The 18,931-nt window shown below is 57.1% G+C and overlaps 2 protein-coding genes across 2 annotated transcripts in view; one reads left to right on the forward strand and one right to left on the reverse strand.

The window, feature by feature from the left end:
* The window catches only part of DDX31 (DEAD-box helicase 31), a gene marked incomplete at its 5' end in the record, with an annotated part of 71,845 nt that extends 69,089 nt beyond the window's left edge, over positions 1-2,756 (forward strand). The window contains 1 exon segment of the mRNA XM_079705802.1: positions 2,053-2,756. Within this exon segment, the coding sequence (XP_079561928.1) occupies positions 2,053-2,239 (187 nt within the window). The 3' untranslated portion in view covers positions 2,240-2,756.
* Positions 2,757-7,526: 4,770 nt separating this feature from the next.
* BARHL1 (BarH like homeobox 1) lies at positions 7,527-14,041 on the reverse strand (the record flags this gene model as incomplete). The annotated part of the gene is made up of 3 exons (XM_079707234.1): positions 7,527-7,821; positions 9,418-9,640; positions 13,576-14,041. 3 exons carry the CDS (start codon positions 14,039-14,041, stop codon positions 7,527-7,529), a joined length of 984 nt encoding a protein of 327 aa, XP_079563360.1.
* Positions 14,042-18,931: the final 4,890 nt, after the last annotated feature.

Raw genomic sequence — 18,931 nt, forward strand, 5'->3', positions numbered from 1 at the left:
TCAGGCCCCAGGGTCAGTCCTGGCTCTTGTGTGGCCTGGGGTGGGGGACAGGGAGGCAGAGGTTCGCTTGGCATCTCTGGGCTTCAGCTGCTCCGTTTGTAACTGTGATTGTCTGCAACCCACATGCCAGCCACCAGCCAGCACTCCGTATGTCTTACTCTCTTTAATTTTTACGCAGCCTATGAACTGCGTTCCAAGTATCATCCCTATTTTTCAGATGAAGAAGCCTGCGTCACCCGTTCACCACGTCATTCAGCTAATGAGCGACAGAGCCGGGTTCCAGCCCAGGCACCTCCTTCACCCTTCAGCTCTCCCCTCACTCCTCCCTCTGTCCTCTGGCCTCTGCCCGCATCGTCCCGCTGAAACGTTCACGTGAGACCACGAAGGCCTCCTCCACGTCAGATCGTGGTCTCATTTGTCACCCTCGACCCCGCTGGACCTTCCTGTCCTGCCCAATTGTTCCATCCGGGACTGGCTGCCTGGTGGGAAGAGCTCAGGCTCTGAGTCCATCGGCCCTGTGTTTGCATCTGGGCTTCTGCTCCTAGGAGCTGGTTGGTCTTGGGGAGGTTACTTACCCTCCTCCAGTCTTGGTTTCCTTGTCTGTAAAATGAGATGGTAGCCATACCTGCCCCTCGGAGTGCAGCTCAGATGTGGTAGCGCAGAGCCCAGAGAGTCCTTCCCTGCGCGTTTCTCATCCTTTCACCAAGTCCCGTCCCTGCCCTTGCACGTACTCTTCTTACCACAGATGCCCAGCCCTTGAATACGGGGTCCTGTTACCCCTTGCCTCAAACCTTTTTCCCAACACAGGTTGACTTTGCATGTCTCCCCGTTTGTCATGGTAGAAACTGTTGTGTGACTGACACGGATTTAGCCCCACCGTTGCTTGCACCCTGCCTTCTGCAGCGTGAGTGTAAAGAGATATGGTTGCTTTAACCTAGTTACAGTGGTGTCCCTTTCTTAATCAGTTTACTAGCACGGTATTAGTCCTGTTGTTAATTCCTGGGCTTTAAAGGAGTTCTGTTTATTGTTAGTCTGATTTATCTTCTGATTTTTACAGCAAAGGGAAATGCTGTAAATATAAGTAGCAGAGGGTAACATCTGCCTTTTGTAAGAACCCAAGACACTGCCACGTCAGTGTTGAAGGAATTGCAGGCAGAGCAAGATGGATTCTCTGGTAACGACTCTGTTGTTCTGGTTAAGATCCTGTCTTAAGAAACATTATTTTACTCTTCAATTTTCATAATCATTTTTTCTGTGTACGACTAAACTTCTACAAATTTCCCCCTCTGCTTTTCTAATCAAATAAGTGATGAGGCTGCTGTCTTTTGAAAACAGTTAGCAGGATTCACCATCTGACATTGATTTTCAGTCTTGGGCATTTTCCCTGCGCGTTGGGGCAGGTGAGGACCTCCCTCCCATTCCTGGGGCCGCTGCGGTCCATTCCCGGTGCGGACACTGACTGGTCTGCCCAAGCACACCTGGGTTTGGGGTTTTTGGGGTCAGACATAATTTACAAGAGTCTCTTCGGTGGGTGAAGAGGTGTCTGTGGCGGACACCCCAGCCCTCACTGTTTGGCCGCCAAGCCGGGTCCCCAGGAGGAGGCCAGTTGCTTTGAACTGCACGGGGAGGTGGGAGCCGAGGGGGGCGTTCCCAGGAGCTGCTAGCGGGCGCTGACTGCTGAGTGTTGCCGAGTTTCAAGGCAAGTTTTTCCCCTTCTTTTGGCAAAGCGCTGTATCATACGCCTCATTTGCCATCAGAGTGTGAGTGTGTTTTCGCTCTTTTTTTCCCCATGAAAACAACACAGAGCAAAGCCTCACTTTTAAAAATGCCATGATATTTTGCCGCCGTTATGAGAATCTGTCAGCGCCGTATCTCATCTTCTGTTGCATAGAATATCAAAACAAGCGCCATTGAAGGGATTGTACTTCTGTTAATACAAAAATGTCAGTTCTGCAGTCTTGGAACCACCAGCTGCCATCAGCCTCTTTCCAAATGGAAAAGAAAAAAAGTAATAAAGTTTCCTTTCCCCCTCTGCTTGTTACTGTTCTTCAGGCCTGACCTTCATAGGAAGACCCGGAGTAAACAGCGCCTTGCTGAAATCTTGCGTTCGGAATACTCCAGCGGGCTGGAGACCAGCGTCACCAAGATCAGAAAGCAAAACAAACGTGCAGGGCCCGGCAGCCAGCCTCACGGCGCCCTCCGAAACCAGCGCCCAGCCTTGGCCGTGGCAACAAACTAAAGCCGAAAGCCTTGCGGAGGGACAGCGAGACTTCCCAGAAAGTAGTTTTAAGCTCTGCCCCCACGGGACTGGGCCTCGGTGGATCCCGGAGGGGGGGTCCTGTTCTCCTCGGAGGAGCCTTGTGAGGACGAAGGGTGCCGCCCCCCCTACAGACCCGGTGACCCGGTGCTGTGCCGAGACACGCCGCAGCCTGAGGGGTCAGGGGGGCGGGGGTCAGCACGGGATGGATCAGCCGCTAACCTGCCTTGTAGGTCTCTCTCGGATTTATTCCATCCGTGCCTGTAGACCACGTGCTGCCACCACGTCTTCACGTAAAAGACTAACGTCCTTCCCTGCAGCCGGGAAGGGATTTGATCCCGCCTGGCAGTGACATTCTGAAGAAGTTTCACCGTTTACTTCAAGCTGCCCTCTCAACGCATATATTGGCCTGAATTTTGTAAAATGGGATTTTAAAAGCTGGATTGAATCGCTAAGAGAAGAGAAAAAAACTGTTTATCAGATCGTCTTCTTGATGTACAGGTGCTTTATTAAAAAGGGCCAAAAGAGCATTTGGCGTGGGTCCCGAACGCCTCCAGGGGTCATATTTCCCATGCGCAGGGGCTATAAGCACCACGTCGCATTCGCATGCAATGCTCTCTCCTTCTTGTCCAGGGAAATTGTACTTTCTCAGGACTAATTGATTTACTGTTGCCTTTTTATTATTTGCCTTTGAAGTCAAAGGGCACCAGTGTCCTGAGCTTTTTCTCCCATCCGAATCCCCTCTAGTCTTCCAGAAAGGTCCTGGGGTCTGTATTGTGGCCCAGGCCACAGCTGCCCCTCCCCCATTGTGTTTCCTAGGAGGTTTGAAAGAGGACCCCCGGGGCGTATCGATTTCCCAATAAATGTAAGATTTAGACACGGGTGACTCCAGAGGGGTCCGGAGGAGAAGGGGGAAAGCCTTGGCACCTCTCTGTGCACTGGGCAGTGTCCTCTCCACGTTTCCTCCTGTCCTCAGCCCACCCCCGCACCCTGAAGTTACTGGCGTGGGTGTCGAGGCCCCACTTCTGTAGACCCTCCAGATCACATGAACTCAAGGGCCAGGGGAGGACCATGAGAGTTACAAGGTGGGCTGTCTATGGGCATCTTGGGGGGCGGGGTCGGCGTCCCTGCGTCCATCCCTCGGGTGTAAGGTGAACTTCGGCTGGCACCACACCAGAAGGGACTCGTCGTAAGGGTGGCTGTGAGCCTAGTGAGCCCTGGTCCTCTGCGGGAGGGAACTGTGACCTCGCAGACCTGGCTGTCACATGGGAATGAAAAGGAACGGTTGGTGAACTCTGTAGCAATGGTAGTAAATAAGTCAACCCGCAGCACAAGTCATACTGACTTTGGGCAAATCTGCCACCTTTCTTGTATTTCCGTGTGTAACGGTCCACGTGATTTGGGTGAGAAAAGGAGGGCTCAAACTTTATAAACAAAACCCAGCTGTGTGAGAAGCAGGATTAATGCCAGTGATCCAGGATGATCAAAGGGGAACCCTGCTCTTTAATTTTTTTTTCCCCATAGTATTCATTCCATTAAAGGGTGAGTCTGCAGAGTTCTGCACTCCTGGGGCCGGGGGTGGGGGGTGGAGAAGGGCCAGGACTGTGCAAAGCATATAAGTGACTGTAATTCTGAGATGGAAACTCACTCTTACTTTGCTGACACTTAGGTGAGGGTTTCTTGCCATAGGTGCTATGTGGGCCTGTTTCTAAGTAGAATCAATGTATTACCCCCAGTTAATAAAGAAACATGGATTTAGCAGATTTAGGGTTAATATTCTCTAAATTTAAATAACCTTAAAATAAATCTCTTTCTTATTATGGCTCTTGACAGATTATACATTTCAGGCATCAATTAGGCAAAGCTTTAGCCTAATTCCACTGTACCTATTCTAATTTTGTGTGTATTTCCAATCGTGCCTCTTTTTCTAATTTCCCAAACTTACCTCTTTCTCTGTGTCATAAGCCTGATCCCCATATTTAAAAGTCAGAGAATCTGGACATTTCATGGAATGTTGCAGCCTAAAGCTTTTTCCCCTCATGGGCTTGTAAAATGCTTTATTTTTTTTGAATCCTAGACATCTTCATGTTTGCAACCCTTAGCGGCTGCACATCTTCAGAGGTGGCCCCCCATTCTCACGCACTGAAGGGCAAAGAGCCCTTGGTGAGTGATTAAGGCAGCGCTGATGCAATGCAGACGGCATTTTCCACTCTCAGAAGCAGAGCCAACCAAATCTCAGCAAAGGACATTTTGACAAAGCCCAGTGGATTCCTTTGATTTTTTGCCCCCTGTGGTGAGGGGAGGAGAGATTTAGGGAAGAAAGGGGAGTAAATGAGAGCCCCTTAAGGCAGGTGGATCCAAACGGCTAGCGCCCTTGGGGTTTAGCCCTTGAGCCCCTCAGCGTGAAGTCAGCGGAAGCCGTTCAAATCCATCCATCGCTTCCAGGAGACAGAAATTTAAGGCTTCCTTTCCACTGGAGAAGTTGCCCTGCTTGCGAAGGGCGCTCCACTGGTCTCGTTAAATTGCCTGCATGACCAGGACGCCTTATCTCTTAATCTGCTCCACAGAGAAAAAGTTCGTAGCAAAGCCTTTCAGCGTGCTGGCGGCTGGGCACCCCTAAAATCAGCTCGACTTCTCGAAAATGCCCAGAAGCCTTGCAGCAAGGCTGGCTGGGGAGTCTCAACTTCTGCACTTTGTTGCCCCTGCCCCCGTGGAGTCTGCGTTTATAAGTTGGGGGGAGGTGTCAGTGCAGGAGTAGAGACACCCCCTCTCAGTGCCTCTCCTATTGTCTTGCCTGCTGGGGGTCTCACACAATTCATTCTTCTTTTTTTTTTCCCCCCTTATTTTAAATGAGAGTTCACCCAGCCCCAGGGTTGGGAACCGGGAAACCAATTTAGCCTTCTAAATGGATGAAAGCCGAAGCCCACCTCACTGCAGAGGCTGTAAAGTTATTATCGCAGATGGGAAGTGCAGGACAATTTAAAATATTGTAATTATAAACTTGTAGGGAAGACTTGTTCTTCATTAATGTAAGATATGAAATCACCTCGGCGGTACAAGGACGATTACATAGTGGGGAATGTGTCTGTGGTTTACACGGCCGCTGTGTAAATGTAAGGGTGGTTGCTCCAGTCTATGTCCCTCACTTACACAAAATGAAAAGCACACCAGTGCAAGTTGTCCTTTGATAGATTTTTAATATGATTTTAAAGAGTTTTGTTTGGTCTCATTCTTATTCAATGAGATTAATTTAAAGCACTTATCCCCTGGGTTTAAGTCAATCCATGTAGGCTTTGGGCAGGGTTTGTTGCATGGGGGGTTTTGTTTGCAGGAGGCTGTGAGAGACTCCTTTCCCACTTCATTAACCCTGAGTTGGGGACGGTCCCCCGTCACCCCCCACCCCAGCCAGAGCTGGGGATTTACCAACCCCCATTCACATGCAAAAGGACTTGAAAGCCAAGGGGCTCCTTGACTTAATTAGCTGCTGTGCATTTTGCAAAATTAGAATAATACCCTCACCATCCCGGGAAAGAAAGCGGTGGTGTGAGGGTGTTGGGTGGTGGGGAGGAAACAGTAGCAGGGTCCGGCGGGAGGGGGGGGACGGTCAGCGTTTAAGCAGAACCCCACCCCTCCTGGCCAGGCAGTCCTCTCTGAGAGCAATCCTGCCGCAAAACTGGGGAGAGCTCGGCGTGCCGGGCCCCAAACTTCCCAGCCCTGGGCGGATCCTGGGAGTCTGAGCTGCAGGTGGTGTGTGGGCGGGGGAGCACCTGAGCCCACCTCCCCAGAGAGGAACTGCCTGTGGAGGTGACCTTGGCCCTCTGAACGTGAACCGGAGGTCTGGAGTCTGGCTCAGAACTTAAAGCCCTCTCCTGAGACCCTTGGAGTCGCAGGCTGGGGCCCGGCGTCAGACGCCGGGATCTGGCTTCCCTCTGGGTCGCATCCCCAGCACAGTCCCCGCGTGAAGGGGGGAGCGAGAAGATGCGGGAGTCGGGGGTTACCCGGTGCGGCGTCAGGTTCCCAGCGAAGGCTCGTCGGGTCCTACCCGGTGCGGGGGGCCGAGCGCGAGCGGCCGGGGCGCGGGACGGACGGCGGGGGCGGGGGCGGGGAGTAGCCTCGGAGCCCATCTGTCGCCCCCGCGGCCGGCGGGCCGGTCACCAGCTGCCGGCGCCCTTGTCGTGGCCAGATGAGCCGGCTCAGCGAGGGCACCGCAGCCCGGCCCGCAGCCCAGCCAGCCCGGGCGCTGACCCCCACCCCGGCCCCCGGGAGCGGCTGAGAGTCCAGCGACCAGATGGAGAGGCAGGGGCAGGTGGGGAGCGGCGTGCTCACCTCACCGTAGAGATGGGAAGACTGAGGCCAGGGAGGAGGGGAGACCCCTGCCCACGCCCACAGCACCAAGGAAGAGAGGGAGACGAAAATACTTCCTTACTGAGGGTGGAAGGAGCCCGAGTCCCAGAAGGGGACAGTGAATCTCAAGGAGGGATGGGGAAGAAGGGCCGAGCGCGGACCCACCGACGGAGCGCGGACAGGCGCCTGGTCATTTGTAAGAAGTTTATTTCGACATTTAAAAAAGAGAGAGAACCCGAGGGGCCTGGCTGCCCCCCGGACGGAGGCTGGAGATGGGGACTGGGGGTCGGGGTAGGTGGGCAAGTCCCCTGACCCCTTCCTGCCCCGCCTGGGAGGAGGGTGGGCACAGGCCACAAACTCACTGATTCACGGACACAGTCACGGGCTCATGGGTCACGAATAAATAACTTCATATACACTTTGCACACGGTATGTACAGCTCTGCCGTCGGCCCTGGAGCTGGGGGGAGGGGCGGCGGGAGGCTCCACACTCCCCTTCCCCTCCGCGTGTCAGGGCTGCGGGGAGAGGGCTTGGTGTACCGCTGGAGCGTGGAGGGGGGGTGGGAAAGGGCAGCATGGGGGTCGCCCACCTGCCCCGGGGAGGGGCAAGGGGGCGCGGGTGGGGAGTGACGGGGGCGGGGCGTGGGGATGCATGTACCCCCGGCGGTGGAAGTGGCTCCCTGATGGAGTGGCCGGGAGTGAGGACGCCGAGGACGGTTAGGGAGACTCAGTCCGGGGGTCCTGGACTCAGAAGACTTGGCATTTGGCCCTTCTGGGGACACTGGGCTGGACGCCAGGGAGGGCCGGACCCGGGGCCCCTGGGAAGGGGCGTTGAAACCCCGCGCCCTCCCAGAGGCAGGCGGAAGGGGCCAGCGCGGAGCCCCGGAGCGGGGGCCGGGTGCGCCGCGGGCCGGCGGGCGGGCGCTTCACCGAGGCTGCGCGGCCCGCGGGAGGACGCCGGCCAGCGGGGGCAGCGGCGGGGGCGGCTCGCTGGCGCCCTGGAGTCCGTGGATGAGGATGCGGGGCACCAGAGGTCTCTGCAGGGCGGGCGGCGGCGCGCTGGGCCCGCGGTACAGATACAGCGCGGCGCCGGGATCCAGGTTGGAAACTAGACTCTGCGGGTAGAAATAAGGCGACGGGAACATCCGCTGGAGCGCTGAGTAATTGCCTGCCTCCGCCAGCAGCTCCAACCCGACGGCTGTCTGTCGCTTCCATTTAGTCCTAGGGACCGAAGCAAACGCGTAAGGCGGGGTCAGAACTGTGGCGCCCGGAGACCCCTGCCCCTCACGAGTGCTTGCCCCAGAGCGCCTGCAGGGACACCAAAGGGGTCACACTATAATTCGTTAATAAATAACGGGCTGCCAGGCACCGTCTAGCGGGTTACATGCATCGACTCCTTTAATCTTCCACCGGCCTTCCATGGCTATTAACCCCACTTACAGATAAGAAAACTGAGGCGCGGGCCAGTTTTCAAGATGGCCTAGGAAGAGGAGACCCCGGGTTCTAAGCTAGGCTGTCTTACCCCAAAGCCCGGGGTCTGACCTCGCCACACTCTGCTCAGGGGATCGCAGACTGGGCGCTTGGAGCGGGGTGTGGATGCTCCTGGGGAGGCCTGAGGAAGGCGAGATCTCCCTGGACAGGACGGCGGGGGCGCGGGGGTCGGTTCGCTAGCCGTTGGAGGGGACTCAGTTGATCCTCCCAGCGGCACAGCCGGCCCGGCGGAGGCCAGCACAGCCGCGGTACCCCAGTTGGCGGCGCCTCTGCGGAAGCTCGCGGGCCAGAGACGGCGACGGGAGAGGATGTGCGCACGCTCTCTCCGCCGGGCGGCCGCGTCCGCGGCAGTCCGCACGCAGATCCGAGGCTTCGGGCGAGCCCTGCAGTCTGTCTAGTCCCGAAGCCGGGAGGCTACCAGCAGAGGGTCGGCTGGGGTTGGGGGAAGGCAAGAAAGCCGAGGCCACACTGGCTGCCAGGGCTGCGGCCGGACTCCTGGGCGCACCTGGCCGGCGAGGCGGTCCCACTGAGTCGGACTCAGACACACCAGCCCCGTTTCCCTGCCTGAATTATTCAGCATCATCATAATTGTGTAATTACTGTAACGGGCCTTAATTATTGATGCCCGGAGCAGTAATCAGGTATTTATTATTAATGGGGCAGCGTGTTCTGAGGCTTGTTTATGGAAAGCACCGTTCCGGCCTCCGCTAAGCGTGTGTGGGTGACTGTGGCGTATGTGTGTTTGTATTACTGAGTTGCGTCGATGTGAGTGTGTGACTGTGGGTTGAGTGTGTGGCTGTGTGTGTTTTGTACCTGTTTGTGTTTCTCTTCATCCTGTGAATGTGTTGGGGAGGGAGATTAGGAAATAGCAGGTTCAAGACCCATGCCCAACACCAATTTCCCGGATCCCCAGCCCCCAAGAAGCTAGGGCTGGGCCCCTTCCCTCCTTGCGTTTAAGGGCTAGAAAGGCTGAGGAGGCCAGAAGAATCCCCCCGGGAGAGCTCAGAGCCACCCCCTGCCCCCCAGCAGCTGCCCGGGCTGGATGGGGGTGGTAGGATGTGGCTAGGGTGGGAAGGCTTGGACCTCCAGTGGCCCACATGTCTGTCTGTCCACCTGATCGACTCTAGTCCTGTCTCTCTCCCTCACCGTGGACTTCGGGCAAGGCCTCCGCTCTCTGAGTCCTCAGTTTCCCCAGTTTTACAGAACGGGGAAAGCTCAGGGGCCCTCCCTCGGCACATCAGATCATGTACTGGTGGGTCCCCTGGAGGGGCAGGGAGGAGAGCGGAGGGGGCCCTTTCCACCCTGTCCCGCGCAGCCGGGCCTCACCTGCGGTTCTGGTACCAGGTCTTGACCTGCGTGTCGGTGAGGTTGAGAGAGGCTGCGAGCTCCATGCGGTCCTGCACGCTCAGGTACTTCTGCCGCTCAAAGCTGCGCTCCAGCTGCGCCAGCTGATGGTCGGTGAAGGCCGTGCGTGCCTTGCGTGGCTTTTTCAGGCGCACCGGGGGACTGTCCCTCGAGCTGGAGATCTCCCGGTCGCCTTCCTCCTTCACTGTGGAGACACAGCCGCGCGTCAGGGCCCGGCCTCGCCGCCTTGCCGCCCCAGCCTGCGGCCCGTCACAGTCGGTCGCGTAAATGTGGCTCCCGGTCCCGGTCCCATGGAGCCGCGGCAGAGCAGCTCAGAGCTGGGACCTCCCAGCCCCCAGACCGAGGAAGACTGACACCTCCGGGGAGAAGTAACCCAAAGCCGAGAGAGAACTCAACCCCGCTCCCGCGTCGCGCCGGCGCTCCCTGGAGGGATTAACGGGATCCACCAAGTGGACCTGACGGGGGAGGGGAGAGGAGGGGAGGGGACCCAGGGCTTCCAAACCGGTGGGCTGCGCGGATGCGTGCTCAGGGGTGCGGGACTGTGCCCCGATTCTCTGGCTGCATCCAGGCCAGGAAGGGAGGAAGCTGAGGGCTGGAGTCTGGGGGAGAAAAACCCTCGTGGAGGGACAAAAACCCGTTCACCCTGGAGCGGACCGACGCCCTGAAGAACAAATAATTGCATCCACATCTCGCCTGGCCCCTGCACGGGGGTGAACCTATAGAGATGGTCCCCCCGTTTCTTCAACTACAAACAGCGCACAGCACGGAAGGCGAATCGCCGGGGCACCCAGATCTGGAAGCACGAAGCGCTTGGAAAAATAAGCCACACGTTTGCCCCTCGGCTGCTCACATCGCGGAGGTCTGTGTTTCCTTGTCAATACGCTGCCTACCGTGGCTGTCTTGTGTTTCCCCCACCCCGCGTCGGTCAGGACGCCCCAGCAGGGTCCCTGCTCCTGCGTTGCAAGGATGGGACCGAACAACGTGGTTTCTTTCTTTCCCAACACTTTCCTCTGGGGTTGACGGCACCGCAAATGCACACTTGATCAAACAAGCTCACTGACCTCCCTCCTTCTCCCCCTAAAGCAACGATATGACCAGAGACCACCTCCCCAAAATTGGCAGTGGGGTTTGGGGCTTCCCTTCCTCTTTTCCTCTCTATATTTTTCCTTTATGCTGAGTTTCATTGAGCATGGCGTTTGCAGTGGCAGGGTTCAGCTGAATGTGAGTTGATTTCTCTCTGTAGGGAACAATAATCCGGTTAATTGAGCCACTAGGGAGCAAGACTTTTCAACCGGAAGGGCAGCGGTTGGAGGCCGGGAGGGTGCCGGGCGCCCGGTGCACCCAGGCGGGTGAGCCGGTAGAATGCTCGCTGGGCTTGTGAGAAACCGGGGCCCATGCCTGCCTCCTGCCTCGTCCAGGCCAGTGCTCAGGCCTCTCCCTGCCCTCCTAGGCTCGGGCCATGTTGGGGCACGGCTGCCTCAGGAGCTGGGGATGTGTTGGGATGGTGGAGGTGGGGGGGACTTGAGTTCTGTCTATTATGCCAGGCAGGCAAAGTTTAAACAAGTTCAAGGAAACAATTATCCAAACCTCAAACTTGATATTGTGGAAACCTTACTTTTTGACCTGATTGTCTGGACTGACTATTTTGGAAAATCCCCCATTTCTCAGGGCTGAGCTCCCAGGTCGGGGGTGGGGTGAGGGTTGAGTTTGGGCTTTTTCTCAAATCCCTCTCCGGCACAGGCTGGAGCCTTCAGATATGCACTCGCCGCTGTCCAGCCTCAGCCTCCAAAACAGGCTGAGCCCAGATCTCAATGCCTCAGAGTTCGAGGCCCACTGACCCTGCTGGGAGCAAAGCGCCGGTTTCATTTCTCCACGGATATCAGCTCTGGCAGGAAGACTGCGCGCGCGGCAGACCGCCTTACTTCAAAGCCCAGCTTCTTTAAACGTTATGCCGAGGAAGCTTTGATACCAGAAACTCGGGATGGGACTGACCTTCCCTCCGTGCCCTCTTTGGAGGAAATGACTCTTAGCTTGTTAGGTGGGCAGGGGAATCGCTTAGATGCCCAACCCCACGTGTCTGTCTCTCGGCAAGATTTCCTAACGTGGGTCCTGAAAAAGTCGCTTCCACCTTTGAGAAATGCTCCAGACACTGTCTCGGTGGTGGATATTCTGCTCCCTCTTCACCCCGCGGCTTTGGTGGTGCAAAGGCAGCGGCGCCTAGGCGTGGGGGAGACCTTCCTCTGCCCTCAGCGCCAAACCTATTTAAGCCATATGTGGACAGCTGGCCCTCATCACCTCCCTGATCAGATATCATCAGGGACAAGAGAAGAAAATTGATATTCCAATTATCTTAAACGAAACCTCTCCTCAAAATCCCACCTACGGGCAAGAAAATAAAAGGAGACAAGAGCCGAACCCTTTCACAGCACCAGCACCAGACACAAGCATGCAGGGCTTGGTGGGGGGTGGGGAGTGGTCTCGCCTCTTACTCCAGACATAAAACTGGAGTGTTGTGGCTGAGAATTATAAAGAATAAGATACGTTGTTATACACATATATTTACGTTGCCTCCCTTGCTTACCCCTCCTGCCCACCCCGCACCTGTCTTTCTCCGGGGCAAGTTTTCCTTGACTCTCTAAACAGGCCGTGCGGGGAGGAGCAAGGGTCGCCGGGCCACATGCGTCTGGACCTCCGTCCTGGGTGCTCTAGCCCAAGCTGCCCGTCTTCTAGGCATGACTGGCCCAGTGAGGCTGGTGGACGTTCCGCCAGTTGTGTGGGGAAGCGGAGGTAGTGCGATGTGGAGTGGGGCCCCAAATGGGTTTCGTTCTGAGGTCAGGGCGTGTCCACAAACGAATTCTCGGTTGGGAAGAGAGTGTTAAATGAGCCTTCCGAAATTTTTGTGAAGACTTAGTGCGAGTATAGACCAGGAGGTGTAGGGCCCCCAAGACAATAAAGAAGTAGCCTTTATAGGGAAGTTTTATCTCACGGAAAGGGTTCTGGGAATTAATTATAAGGCTGAAAGAGCTCTGAACAGCCTCTGTCCGCCCCTCATCTTCTGCTAGATGGGGACACAGGGCTCTCTCCCTTGAAGTCCTGACACTCCTTCCCTTCCTGCCTCCTGACTTCTTCCTAAGGAAGAACTTTGCGCCTCTGGCCTCACCGAAGACCTAAAGTCAAGGCAGTGGGCGGGGGCGAGAAACAAAATTAGGGAGTTCTTTCTCTCCTTCTTCTCTTCCTTTTTTCCTTTCTTCCTTCTTCCTTTCCCCTTTCATCTTAATCCTGATCTCAGCTCCCTGGTTAAGACAGGATGGAAAGGAAACAACAACAATGTAAAGATTCATGGAGGTGAAAACGCAAGTAAAGGGGAAGCAACCCCAGGATAGGCTGGGTGCCGGGCCATCTCTGGGTCCCACAGACAGAACCTGAAGTTGATTGCTCAATGCACTTAAAATCAAATCCAGTGAGAACAGTTGGGTGGGTGCAGAGACCTCCCCTCTCGAAAAGACCTCTGAACCCGCTCGGTGCTGGTAAGCCGCCTGGCTGCTGTTTCTACTTTGAAGTGAGCGTTTCTTTTGCATGATTCCCCGGGCCCAGATCACACCGGGGCCAACGGGAGGGATAGCTCAACTCCCCTCCCCCTCTGGAAATTCAAATTAAAGGGTGGAAAATTCTGACTGTTCTCAGGATTCCAGCTGAAATTTCCTGCTAGGTTTTCACCCTTATAAAAGGGGGTTGAAGCGGAACCCTTTGGGTCTTCCGTTGCTTCTGCAAGGTCTTTTCCCAGAGAGCCACTGGCCTGATGGGAACTTGCTTCTGCCCACCAGTGGGTTGGAGAGTCCACCGAAGTTTGGAAAGTTTGCTTTGTGCGTTTTGGGGAACCTCTCCTGGGGCACACAGCGTCCCTCTCCTCACTCTCTCCGCTGGACTCTTTGTTGCTCAAAAGCATAAGCACAGGGCCGACTGAAAGGCTCAGACAAGACCGACTGCTGAGCCTGGGCCCTGGGGGCAGCTCCGAGTGAATATGTGTATGTCCCCACGTGTGTGCACTCCTGTTTCAGTACCAGTGTTCACAAATATAGCATCTCCCCCCCCGCAAGTTTTCAACTCCCAGTTTCTTACCTTTATACTCAGAGTCCGATGAGGCATTGCTGCTACTTTTGTCCAGCTTTTCTCTAAAGTCCTCCCCAGCCTTGGCCGCAAGACGGCCCCCAGGCTCAGGAGCGGCTGGCTGCCCGCTGCTAGAGTAGGGTGCACAGGCCGCGAGTGGTTTGCAGTCAGCAAGGATGTCCCTGATCAGAAAGGAGGAGGTCACGGTGCGAGACTGGGCTGGGGCTGAGAGCTGCCCAGGCTGCAGGTGGGAGTCCAAACCTGGGCCCGAAGCCCCGCCAGGCCGTGGGGCGCCCGTCTCCAAACAGTCCCTTCCTGGCGAGGCTGGTGAAGAGCAGTCGCTGCTGCTCTCCGAGCGCGGACTCAGCTCCAGGGGCGAGCGGCAGTCCCCGAGCAAGGGGTCCCCCTTGGGAAGGGCGGGGCTGCCCGCTCGGTGGGAGAGAATGGAGTCGATCCCAAAGCCATTGGAGCCTTCCATAGCCAAGCTGCGACCTGTCCTCCCCAAAAGCTCCCCACCCCCCCAACCCCAGCCGCCGCTGCCCCTGCCCCTAGCTGCGGGCTGGCATGGGGAAGGCGGGCAGGGAGCCTGCGGGCACCTTGGATGGAGTTCAGCCTTGGGGGAGCCCGGGAGCTCTGGGCCAACCTCCTCTGCGCATTAGATCCAAAAGGGCTCAGCGCGTCTTCTGCAGCATCGCGCGGAGCCGCCGAGCCGAGGGGGGTGGTGGGAGTGTCAGGGAGAAATGGGAGGGAGGGTGCGCCAAGTTGGGGAGAGCAAAGGGGGAGACGGACGGCCTGAGCTCCCCTTTGGCACAGAAGAGATGCGAGGACGTTGGAATCTAAATAAAGAAGGGCTTTTTAAAAATCCAAACTGCACGCTTCCTCCAGGCGAGCGGTGGCCGAGGGCAGCGGGGTCAGCACCGCGGATAGCAGCGGGCCCGAGCCGCGCTACCAGCCGGGGGAACGGAGCGCACCTGGCGGCGTCAGCACCGCGGATAGCGGCGACGGCGGCCCTCGGCGCATGACGCTCCCCACCTGGCCGGGGAGGTCCTCTCTCCGCGCTCCCACCGCTCCTGGGGCCCGTCAGCACCGTGGACAGCACCTCCCGGCTCCGCGGTTGCAGCTCGCAGCCCGTCCTCCGCGCGCGCCTTCGCCTCCCCCCCTTCCTTTAAAAAATGAACTTGTGTCACTTTTACTTTGGGGCTAGGGTTTTTTTTTTTTTTTTCGTTTCTTTTTTTTTCGTTGTTTTTTTTTTTTTTTAAAGGGGACTCGCCCACGTGTCCCCGGAGTGATGACGCTGATTGGCTCCGGCCGATTTTGGGGGTGATGTCACGGCTCCGCAAGCCGCTGCCCGATTCCTTTCGGTTTGATTAAAAGAGACACTGAATTAATTACAGCACGGGCCCAACTGTTTACCGGCGATTTCCACACGGTTTGCTTTCATTAGGTCGGTGATGAGGCTCCTAATGAGGGTGATTAGCTCAAGGGGGGTACAGGCTGGCGGGGAGGGGTCCAGAGCCCGGCTGCCGCTGCCGTTGGGTTGGAATGTGAGGTTTTTTAAGTTTTCCCCGACACTTTCCTACAGTTATTCAAATCATTCGTCCGCCAGGCTGTCAAAGATCCCTTTTCTACCTCCACCCACCCCTCCACCCCGCCGTTTTCTCTTCCTTCAGCAACAGAAGGGGAGTAAATCCAGCAGAAAAAGACCTGTGTGTGTGTGGAGAAGAAGATAGTTGAATTTGTTATGTTATTTTAGGGCGTTTCCGTCGGGGTCACACGTTTTTCGTGCAGGAAAATTTGCAGCCCTCTCCCTGACCTCTTTGGACCCCGCGGACCTGGCAGGGGTCGGGGGAGCTCGGTGTCTGCACCTAGAAGGAGCCAGAACGCTGGCTTCGCTGTGGGGCGAGGGTGGAAAACGTGGGCATGTCGTGTCTGGGACGTTAGGGGGACCCTGAGAAATCCCCGTGGCCCGAGGGAGACAGCGCAACGGACCCCAACCCAGCGATAGCCTCTCCTGTGGCGCGTGTCCCGGGATCGGGTGTTTTTGTACCTCTGAACAGGAACACGGGAGAGCTTCTGAGCGCGAGTGTAGACATCTGCAAACGGCTTCTCATTTCGCACGGAGCCGGAGCTCGCCCGAGGATTTATTTTCAAAGCAGCGCTGGAAACACGGTCTTTTCGCTGCGAATAACTCTCCCCGCACCCTCCCCGACTCCTCCACGATGCTCTAGTTCTGTGCCTTTCAGGGTTCGGCCTCCGGTGCCGGGGCGCAGGGCGGCGGGCAGATCTGAAGCGCGTCCGGGGCCTGGATCCTCTCGACACTACCCCAGGGATGGCGACCCTTGTCTGCGGTCCAAGGGCGGAGGGAGCCGAGCCCGCGCACCTGCAGCCGGGCCCCGTGGGCCCAAGGCGCCCTTCGCTCGCCCAGCGCCCGGAGCCCAGGCCTTTCCAGGCGGCCCGCGCGCTCCGGGCCCCCTCCCCACGGGCCCCCAGAAAATACCCCGGCCCCGCGTCTGGCTCAGCTCTGAGATCTCAGCGGAACAGTGAGGCGCCCGAATCCCCCAAACCCGAGCCCCGGCCCGGGGAAGCCCCGCACAGCCGGGCGGAGCACAAACTTCTCCCTCGGGCGAGGTCGGCGGTGGCCTCCGGCCCGGCTCCCCGCCCTCTCCCCCTGAGCCTGCCGGCAGATTGGAAGCGGCCTCGCCGGGCTGGGGCCGAGGACGGGCGGCTCCCCGGGGACGGCGGGCCCGGCTCGGCTGCAAGCTGTCGGGGAGGCGGGAGGGCGAGCGCCGAGGGGCCCCCGTCCCGCCTCCCGCGGCGGGGCCGAGCCGGCCGGTCCGTTCATTTTCGTTTGGCCGGTGCGGAGGGGAGCGTAAATCACGAGGGCCCTGGGGTGCCCTCACCCTTCCCGGCCAGCCCGCAACTTGGGCCTCGTTTCTGCTCTGGGCGCCTCTGGAGACTCCGCTCCCTTCTCCACTCTCTCACCCCACCCCTGCTCCCGGCCTGCGCCCGCATCTCAGGAAGAACCTCATCTCCCCCAGACCCCAAGGCCCCGGCTTGGGTCAACGGGCCTGTCATCCTGGGCCTGTTAGAGATCCTGACGCCCCGGGGCCAGGATCCGCGGAATCGGCTAAGCCGCAAGCAAGTCTGGTCCCGCTCTGCCCGCCGGCGTTCCGAGCCGCCCCGGCCCTGGGCGGACTTGCATCTGTCGAAGCACGGACTTTTTCTGGCCTCGGGGTCTTAGGCGGGGGTTTGGATCCCGGGCCCAGCGAAAACAAGGCCTCTGGCGGCGCAGGGCACTGCGCGGGTATCGGAGCTGGCGCGGGGACGAGTAAGGGCTGGGGAGGGAACCTTCTACGGTGGAAAAAAAAAAAAAAAGGCAAGAACCCCAACCTCCTGCAGCCCTAGCCGGCTTCTCGGCGCTTCTTAGAGCCCGAGAATATTTAACAGGTTGTTAGTATACTATCATTAGTATTGAATTATCATAGTCTAGTGTGATGTAAAACACGCTGTGCCATTTATTCCATTTGGAATTTGGACCCAGCCCTCTCTCGCTAACGTTGTTTTATTCCTGTTTGGGGGTTTCCAACTCCACTATTGTTCCTCCTCCTTTATCTCTTTTCTCCATCACAGGGGTGGTTCTTGCACCTCAGCCTGTCCACAGCCTGAGAGGTCTGTGTGTGTCCTCACCTGGGCTCTAGTTTAGCTGGGAGGATGCCCAGGAATTGGCCTTTTACTAAGCGTCCAGGGATCCTGGGTGGGTGATCCACCCCTCCCTTTGAGAAAGGAGTCCGGTTGGTCCTGGAGGGGTAAAGGTTTCAACACAGCAGGGTGTGAACCATGGCAAGTTACTTAACCTCTGAGAACTCCATTGACACGGCAGGAGACAGACCTCTCTCCCCCTCTGTCCCCGCTGAGCCCCAGCCCTGTACCTTAGGGGTCTTGCCCACCCTCCTCCACCCGGGGAGAGAAGAGGCTTGGAGGACTCAGGGGAGGGGAAGGGAATGAGTGAGATGAGGTCACGTCCAGGACCAGGCTCCCAGGACACCAGCACCCAGACCCCTGTTCTGGGCTCGAACACCTCCTCCCCCGCCTCCCACTTCTCTTGGGTTCTCTAGCTTCCAATGCCAGCCCCTGCCCATCCAGTCCTTTGAATTTGCTTTTAAACCTTCAGTCTCTCAATGGACCCAGAGCCCTAGAAGGGCTCAAACCAAGCATTCACAGAGCGACAGCAACGAAGGAGGAAGCTTTGCTCTTCTCCAGGGCAGGGAAGCGGCTGCACGGACTGGCCCTCAGAAGGCCTGGGCTCTGGCCCCGCTTCCACTCTGGGCAGCTCATCTCTCTTGCCTGGACCTCAGCTTTCCCTTTGGTCCAAAGACATTAACATCAGAGGTTTGTAGTGAGAGGCAAGGATAAGAGAGGCCCATGCCGGCTATGATGTGGGCTCTGCCTATAGAATCCACGTCCTTCTGCTCTACCTGGGGTTCTTGGCTTGGATTTGACTTTGGATCGATGCCTGGGCCAATGGCTGAGCCATGGTTCTTAGCAACTTTCTTACCCCACTGCCCTGAGCGTGGAAAAGGCCTTCTTTTGGCCAGTTTTGCTCACTGGCTTAGCAGACAGGGCCACATGAGGAGATGTGCTCAAAGCTTTTTGAGAATGATCCTGAGGTCTTCTTCTCTGCTCCTGGAGGATTGTAGCTTGAATGCTGTCATCACGGTTCTGAGTAGCTGGGGCCAGGGGCAGTGTAACACCGGTGGGGTGGGGTGGCCGAGGATATGGACTCCAGAATCTGCTAGGCTTGAAGTCGACTCCTGGCTCTAGAATCCAGGGCTGGGGCTAAGGAGAGGCAAGTGAGGTGAGTCATACAAGTCCCTATTGAACCTGTTGCTGTTTTGTCCATCAGGGATTTTTCAATTTTGATTTTAAAATATTACATTAAAATATTGTTTGTCTTGGTTACTGAGTTTGGGGAAAGAGTCAAAAGGTTTGTACTTTAGGCCAGGACCTTGTCTGCCTCACCATAGTCCCAGCCCTGCTCTGTGACCTTGAGCAGACGCTTTCTGGGCCATGTGTTCTTCAGCTGTAAGATGGCGGTGATGTCGCCCGCTTCACATGGTCACTGGGAGGTCTCTGCACTTGGCTGGGGTCCTGGAGAATACCAATTATGCATTTCAAATCACCACTACGGAGAACAATAGCCAGAGCTTTTCCTCTGGCAGGTTAGGGCCCCCACTGGAGAAGTCAGGCCCTCCCACCACCGCCCTGCGCTTTGCTCTGGGCCTTCCTACAAAACCGGTTTGTGACATGGAGGGGACAAGGGATTTGGCTGATGCGGGCCAAGCTTGGGTGCTAATGCAAACAGATGGGC

Source organism: Hyperoodon ampullatus, assembly GCF_949752795.1.
Source record: "Hyperoodon ampullatus genome assembly, chromosome: 6".
In the NCBI taxonomy this organism is placed as follows: domain Eukaryota; kingdom Metazoa; phylum Chordata; class Mammalia; order Artiodactyla; family Ziphiidae; genus Hyperoodon; species Hyperoodon ampullatus.